The sequence below is a fragment of the Arachis ipaensis genome, chromosome B2 (assembly GCF_059453495.1).
Source record: "Arachis ipaensis isolate K30076 ecotype BB chromosome B2, ASM5945349v1, whole genome shotgun sequence".
Taxonomy (NCBI): Eukaryota; Viridiplantae; Streptophyta; class Magnoliopsida; order Fabales; family Fabaceae; genus Arachis; species Arachis ipaensis.
Window position 1 is genome coordinate 51,412,164 of NC_142437.1, and position 8,522 is coordinate 51,420,685.

General features: G+C 26.5%; 1 protein-coding gene across 2 annotated transcripts; it reads left to right on the forward strand.

Moving 5' to 3' along the window:
* Positions 1-1,836: 1,836 nt before the first annotated feature.
* Positions 1,837-6,641, forward strand: LOC107627222 (uncharacterized). Of its 2 annotated transcripts, none has more exons than XM_088505408.1 (5): positions 1,837-2,125; positions 2,351-2,494; positions 2,778-2,887; positions 3,564-3,627; positions 5,813-6,641. In XM_088505408.1, exons 2-5 carry the CDS (start codon positions 2,437-2,439, stop codon positions 6,229-6,231), a joined length of 651 nt encoding a protein of 216 aa, XP_088361534.1. In that variant the 5' UTR covers positions 1,837-2,125; positions 2,351-2,436; the 3' UTR covers positions 6,232-6,641. The 2 variants fall into 2 exon arrangements, with proteins under 2 accessions (XP_088361534.1, XP_088361535.1); XM_088505409.1 differs by having other exon boundaries at positions 2,787-2,887.
* The last annotated feature ends 1,881 nt before the right edge of the window (positions 6,642-8,522 follow it).

The window sequence follows — 8,522 nt, forward strand, 5'->3', positions numbered from 1 at the left end:
ATATACGAATTACATACTCAAGTGATAGGTACGCTGTTCACTCTAGTTTTTCCTTCTGAACTCTCTCATACTTACACTTACTTGAGCGTTGGAGTCCCTTTTCAGGTACCCAACGCCGCCCCTCTAGTAGAAGACAACGTTCCTCTCCCATTACTCCAAGGAAAGCCGATCTAAGTATTACCAGAACGTGCTATACCTCGGAGTCAACTCTCATACAAAAATAGAAAGAATTTTAAGAATATACTGGTATTTCAATAATTTTAATTATTAATTTCAATTATAAAAATTATATATAATATATATTAATTAAAATCAACCATTAAAATATTTGAAACACCAATATTCTAGATACATTTAAAAACTTTTATTTCTTATTATTTCGTTAGCAGATTAAATACGCACGTAGTGTTTTCTTACTTATTCTGGCCTCAATAATAACGAGATACATTCACAACAAAATATTTGAATTAATAGACGTTAAAATCAACATGATGAAGATTTTTATTTTGTTTTTTTTTGGAAAAAATTAGTGCATTAGATATGTGCTTTTTCTTTTTCTTTTTTTTCATTATGTTATTACTGATTTGGCCGTTTTAATTTTGTTCTATGCGTTAGATTATTATTTTGAAAAAGTATTGTTTCATCTCTAACATTTGAGCTAGATGTTAATTTAGCCTATAAGAGTTCAAATATCCTATTTTAGTTTCAAAACATTTAGATGGGTTCAATGTTGTCTCATTATTAAATTTGACACAAACAATAATTAACATGTTAAAGATATAATAACGTTCGATTTTAGTACGTAAGTAAAATTAATTCTCCAACGATTACCAATATAAATAATTTTTCTTAGATTTTGGATCGCTAATGATTAATTGCTACGAAAATTTTATATGAAAAAGAGAATATATAAAAAATGTTATAAAAAAAGTTTGGTTATGATTTTTTAATACGCAGAAATAAAAAGAAATGACTTAATTAAAAATATTGTTAATATTCATGTAACTTATTTTATTAATTATTCATATCAAATTAAAAAGTGGAACACATTGAATCTATTAAAAATTTTTTAAATTAAAATAAGATTTTTAAAACGTTAAAAACTAAATTAGAATTTAACACAAACGGTAGACGATTAAAATAATACATTATTCTTATTATTTTATCTTTTTTTATATATCTGAAATAAATTGAAATTAAATTTTGAACCTAATTGTATAAAAACAATGAATACTACTATGTTTTAAATATTTTATTAGAATTGAAGATTTAATAATATTGTAATTCACTTACTATCGGCAAAATAGGAACAAAATATTAGTGATCAGGAAAAAAACACACCTTAATGAATTGAGTATAATTTTAACAAGTGTCAATTTTATAAAATTAAAAAGATAATTAAATTTATCAATTAATTCTCCCAATTATTTTTCTTTCTTTTTAGTTTTGTCTTACTCACATTTATATTTTCTATTTTTGTTCCTCTCCTTTTTTTACCTGTTATTTAAATTATTTTTTTATTATATATATTCTTATTATAATTAATTATGATTAATATTAAATTAACAAAAAAATAATCTAAATAACATTATTAATAGAATGAATTTAGGTTTGCAAATATTTCATCAATTATTCCTTAGCTTCTCAACCTTCTTTCTCGTGGTTTCATTATTCATAAACCATCCAAAACGTTGAGCCCCAAATATAGCTGTTAGCACATGAAAACTGTTAGTACCTACATATCTGGATTCTCACCTAAAATTGCGTTCAGCTATCGGTTTTTGATTTGACTCAAACAAAAGCCAATGCTCTTTGGATTTTTACTTTTGAGATTTTTTTCCACACCGAAGTCTCCTTCTTCTTGGTTGGTTTCATTGTCTGAAGGAAAAATAACAACCAACCAAGAACAGCTAAGGAAATTTTGTTCAATTGATTTGTTTTTCATTTTTTTTCCTTCTTATTAATTTTGTTCTTCTCACTAAATAAATTTTTTTTCCTCCCTCTCCAAGTATATTGCCCACTTGATACATGTATTCTTCACTACACAGGTTTGAGATTCTATATATGATTTCAACATTAAGATGGCAAACAAAGTCATATGATTAAAGCTAAATTTGTTCTCAAGGTAATTATTTTGTCATTTTCTTTTGTTTTTGTGATCTTCATATATAAATTTTATTTTATTTTAGTTTCTTTTTTCAATTCAAGCTTTCTCGAAAAGACAAACAAATGAAATGGATTGTGGAGACTGAATTAACATTAAATAATATACGTGGCAAGAAGATTAATTTGTATAAAGAAGATTCACAATTATGATGTGATCATGTTGTCTTTTTTTTAATCCTTTCAGAAAATTTTAGTTGAAGATTGAAAGCACCAGCACCTTTTTCATTGGAAGGTTTCTGGTGCAAGTATATTGAGAGACTCATCTATATAATGTCGATCAAAGTGAAAGGTTTCTTTAAAGGACTTAGATACATATCCCAGATTTTTGGTAAGGATAATAATGCTTCACTCTCGTATTGAAATTGAAATTGAAATTTAAATAGAAAATTTAAATACATTTCCTTATTATTAGGGGTTATGCCATACGTTGTGCCATGCTTTGCTTTTTTTTTTTTTATCCTTTCAGATTTTAATTTATCAATTGATTCAGTTTCTTAGTAATGATATTCCTATAGGAATAATTCATTATTATTATTACAAAGACAAATTTTAGGGTTTTTTTTTTTCACTTCACAAAACTAAAAATCGTGAGCCATTGAATAATTTGTAAGGATTCTCAGCAGAAGAGAAAGAAGAAGAAATCCAAATTGGGATGCCAACAGATGTAAAACATGTGGCACACATTGGATCAGATGATCCATCACAAAATGCACCAAGCTGGGTATAATGCTCGCCATCTCATATCTCTTCTTTCATTCTGTTTAATTTTATCTATGATTTTAAGTTGCAGTATGCAATATTGCTAATTATCACATCATGTACAGTATAGCAAACATGCTAGTTACACATTTAAGACTTGATTCAATAAAGTTTTACTTTTTAAAAAGTTTGTAGTATTTATATTTGATAAATTAAATTAAAAATTAATTTTAATAAGTACAAATAATAACTTATACTTAGTAAAATAGTTTTTAAATTTAAAAATGAATTAATTTATGAGATTATATTAAATTTTTTTATTTTAATAAGTACAAGTCAATTTTATTTTAAATATTTTTAAAAATATTTCTATTTTTTAAAATCTATAAAGAGAAATTTGTAATCTTTTTTATTTATCAAATATAAAATAATAAATTTAAAAAATATAAACACTTTTTAAAAAAATTTTACCAAATCAAATATAAAAATCAATTATTATGTATTTATTTATAAATATATATTATTTAATTTATTTTCAAGGTGTACTTTATATATGTTTTATATATTTGTTACTGTTATATAGTACATTTAACTTTTACCTTGTGTTCATGGGTAACTACATTTTAAGACTGATTCTATCCCTAAAACCAGGAATTTGTTATATCTTATATTATTGTGAGATTCGAAAACTTGTGCAGATGACCGAGTTTAAATCAGGAACTGAACCCTCTTCAGGAACAACAAAAGAAAAAGAAAAAGAAGGTTCGTTTATAAAGAAAAGAAAGATCGGCTACAAAATTGTCAAATAACTATTTTTACTTGATATGTTCTTGAACTCTATTTTATATTTTGTTGACAAAGAAAATTAATCATTTCTTAAGGAAAGTTAATTCATAAAATATTTTAGAGAAAATACCACTTTTTTTATTTGTGAGATGCTAAAATGACACTCCTCTCTCATCTATTTATAAAATGTATATTCTCCTCTCTTATAACTTTTAAAAAATCTCATTTTTAATTCATTTTAAATTTTTGTGTTAACTAATGTTAACTTTATCTATTTTTAAGAAAAAATAAATTATTTTTTATAAAAATACCTCTTAACAAGAATTTTATTTTTTTGTCATTAAATTTTGTTTAGCAAAATACTCTTTAATAAATTATTTTTTAATTAATTAAATTGTATTTTTACCAAAATATTTTTTAAAAAAATTAATAATTAAATTATTTTTTTCTAAAATATCTTTCAATAATTTTTTAATTATTAAATTATAATTTTACCAAAATTTTTGTTAACAATTATTTTTATATTTTACTATTAATTTTTCGATATCAATATATATTATTTTAACATTAAATAAAAAACCTTACTATTGTTAATATGTATAACAATTAATATATATTTATATTGAAAAATAATCTTACTAAGATTTTTTATTTAATGTTAAAATAATATATATTGATATCGAAAATTAATAGTAAAATACAAAAAAAAATTGTTAACAAAAATTTCGGTAAAATTATAATTTAATAATTAAAAAATTATTAAAGGGTGCCTTAGAAAAAAAATTTAATTATTAAATTTTTTTAAAAATATTTTAGTAAAAATATAATTTAATTAATAAAAAAATTTATTAAAATGTATTTTGGTAAGCAAAATTTAATAATAAAAAATAAATTTTTTGCGAAAGGGTATTTTTATAAAAAATAATTTATTTTTTCTTGAAAAATAGATAAAGTTAACATTAATTAACACAAAAAATTTAAAATGGATTAAAGAGGAAGTTTTTTAAAGTGATAAAAAAAAGAAATATATATTTTATAAATAAAAGAGAGGAGAATGTCATTTTAATATCTCATAGAGAAGAGAATGGTATTTTCTCAATATTTTATTCATAAAATCTGAATCGAAATGAAAACCAAACTATTATCATTGTGATCAATCCTAAATTTATTACTATTACGCAAAGTGAATTATATTATAATGTAATCCGCTAGTATATCATCATCAGCATCATCCTTTATTATTACACACATTTAAGAGTTAACAATTAAAAACTTTGGATTACTAGTTATAGCTCAAATGGCATAGACTTCCCATACTCAATTAAGAGGTTGCTGGTTCGAATCTCCTATCTTTTCAAATTTTGCCAATAAGTAATAGCTCAAATGGCATAATCTCCCCATTCTCAATTAAAAGGTTACGAGTTCGAGTCTCATATCTTTAATAAAAAAAAAAATTAAAAACTTTGGATTACTAGTTATATATATTTGTTGACAATCTTGTTTAAGATGGTTATTACAAAAATGTACAGTTTTTTATTTATGTATATTTGTTGCTGCATCATTTAAGTTAGAGTAATATTTTAAATCAGTCTGTTAAAAAATTTTTAATCGAATAATTTAGTTCTCAACAAATTTTAATCACCAAATCAGTTTTTAAACTTTTATTTTACTAGATATATTAATTTTTACATCACTTATCTAAACAATTTAAAATTTCTTAAAATTTGTTATGACTTTTATTGACAAAGACTAATTTATTTAATAAAATAAAATATTAAAAACTGATTTAATTAAATTATTAGACTAAAAATTTTTTTTAAATAGTAATTTGGGATATTGTTTCTTGAGTTATTAATTATTTTCTTTTTCTTAAAAGTAAAAAATCAATTTGCTTGTTAGTTCAGGTTAAAAAGGTCAAAATCACCCTAATCATTATAGCTAAAATTTTTATTTAACTCTTCAAACTTTTTGATATTATATTTTAAATTAATTGACCAATTTTATCAAATTTTTACTAAATTCAACGATTTTACAATTTAATATTTTACATATTTAATTTTCTCTTTGGATTTTACATAAAATTTCAATTGCCTCTATCTTGAATTCTTGATCGTAACCATTTTCTTTTTTACTTTTTTTTTTTTTTTATTTACGTTAACAGGTGCAGCAGAAGGCAACAAAGCAAGTTCCAAAGGTTCCAAGGTTAGACATTTGATTCCCAAGTCAAGACACCAATCAATCGATGGTGATTCTAACTCAGCCAAGACCAAGACCGCACGTCGCAACCGCTCCTCGGATCCAACCGCAGACTCTTCCAACAACGACTCCTCCGGCGGATCCCGCCACCGTCGCCACCGCCGTGGCTCCACCCAGGGCTCCGAGTCACCCACCAATGACACGCCACCGACGGGCCCTAAACCTCGTAGGAAAACAAAGACTAGTACCTCTGAAGACAGTCCCGTAAAGAAGTCCTCTCCTAGAACCCGAAGGGCCTCTAAGGGAGATTCTTTATCTGATATCTCTCTTTCTCAAGAGTTGGGTTCTAGTCCTGGGCCTGAATCTGGACCCGTACCCAATTAGTTTTTAACTTAAATCATTATACAATATATCATAAACTTGTAATCAAATAATTGGTGCCAAGTTGAAGAGAGGAATGAGTATTCTCAATTGGAAAATTGGTCAAGTATGAATTTCTACCCTTAATTGAATAAGTCTTGATATAGTCAAATAGATGCAACAGAAAAAAGAAAAGGTAAAAACACAGACATAGTCAAGTGAATTTTTCGTTTGAGAGGATCCACTCCTAATAGAGAACGAGAGAGTGAGAAGGATTTTGAATTTTTGATGCTCTAAAGACAAAGGGCTGGAGGCAGGAAAAAGAGAGTAATATTTTGTAAGTTTGTAAATTACGATTTTTTATTTTTTATTTTTTTTACTTTGCATTTTTTAATTGGAGATGTGATTTCAATCAAATTCATGCCATTTTTCCCAACGACATATATATGTATCTTTTATTCTATGTATTTTATTTATTGAGTTTCTATTAAATTTGATAATATCAACTATTGAGAAAATGTTAGAGGATCAACATAATTTATTATTTTTGACTAGTAGTCAATCAATATTTAAAAATTTGAATTAAAAGTATGTTATTGACTAGACTAAAACAAAAATAATTTTTAAAAATAATAAATTGTGATGACCATCGAGTATTTCTCTTAAAAATTTATTATCTAAAACAAATAATGAACATCGACAAGAAATACTTCATGATTCAAATATGGAGCGGAAGTCACTTCCCTCATAAGTTCTTTTATCGAAGACTTTTATCAATCTTGCAAAATAAGGTGGTATCGAAAGCCATTGGATATATATAAAAGAATAGGAGTTAAAGCATGGCAAGACAACAACAAATAAATAAGAAATAGAAAAGTTTTGCTATGATGCATTTTGAGGTAAGCATTTTGTGCCTTAAGCTATTTTGCACATGCATGATAAGAACTTCGCGTGACTGTAAACGGCTCGTCAATCGGAGCTCTGTAGCTCAAGTTATGGCTCCCAGAAGGTGATGATGAATAGTGACAATGGGGTTTCACCCCCCACCATCATCTATCCGAGCTCTCTCTTTCTCATTGCATCAAAATGAGCTTAAAGCTCATTAAACACACATATATATATGTTGGACCTTTGGCCCGGTCCAACCCGTTAGCCGTTTCAACCCGTTTGGCCCACTTTAGGCCAAAACCTTTAAGATTAGTGCCCGTTTTTTTATTTCAAATTATTTTTATCTTTTCAAAATAATAAATTCAATTTTCAAAATATCATTTCTATATTTTCAAACCTATTTTGGGTGATTAAATTACTATTTTATTAAAGCAATTAAGCCGGTTCTTACATTCTCGCCTCCTAATTAGGAATTTTGTCCCCAAAATTCGAATCGCGTGAGATACGAAGCGTTCTACTTCCAACGTTGTCTCATAATCTTGTCCATCATAGTCCTACCATGTCGATGTTCCCTCTCGCATTCCGCTGCGTCACTCTGATTATCATCATTAAGAATCCGAAATTTTTCCTTAAAGGAAATACTAATTTTGCAATATTTTCCAAAGCCTTCAAAACAAGTTCAATCTAAACCTTTTAAATGTCAAAACTTTTTCAAAAAAACTCAAAATTATTTATTCTTAAATCAATTACTTTAAATAATTATTTTCTTAAATTCATTAAAATCCTTAAATCACAGCTTTTCAATTTGAACCCCTTTTGATAAGTTAAATTACAAACCAAATTAAAAAATCAACAAAATCTTAGAACTAACTTTTTCTGTAAACCATATTATTCAAACCAAGAGTTTCGACTTAGTTTCAAAACGAAAACATTTAAACCAAAAGTTTCAAACCAAATTTCAAAATCAATTTAAGCTTTAAAACTTTTTTTTAACAAGGCTCAAGGCCACACCAGTTAGAAATAAAAAGTCCTAATTAAAATTCACAAAAGCATCAGTTGGTCTTTCGGATGACACACCCTCATTCCGTAGCTGTGTTAGTCGGCACTTCCATTACCTCCAGTACTGTGCCGCACTCAGCAACTGGTATGCCGCAAACTCCACGAACTGGTTTTTCGGAACATGTTGAGTTCGTAATGCATAGGCTAGGTTAGTCATCCTCACTACCTCTCCGTTAACGTGATCGACCTCATCCGTGACTTGCCATTCGGGTTTTTTTTCCACTCCAAAAAATTGATATCAAGGTGATCAGTCTCAATATCTCAAGCTTAATGCTTCAATATCTCCAAAGGCACTCACAAACAAGCATGCTATGCATATCAAACAGATATCCTAAATAGCACGAAAAAAACGACCCAGAGTGTGCAAC

Excerpts from the sequence above, each read along its gene's own strand:
- LOC107627222 (XM_088505408.1), top strand. The coding sequence starts at position 2,437 with ATGTCGATCAAAGTGAAAGGTTTCTTTAAAGGACTTAGATACATATCC. Across the intron at positions 2,495-2,777 it reads ATACATATCCCAGATTTTTG|GATTCTCAGCAGAAGAGAAA; the intron begins GTAAGGATAATA and ends ATAATTTGTAAG. Across the intron at positions 2,888-3,563 it reads CACAAAATGCACCAAGCTGG|ATGACCGAGTTTAAATCAGG; the intron begins GTATAATGCTCG and ends AAACTTGTGCAG.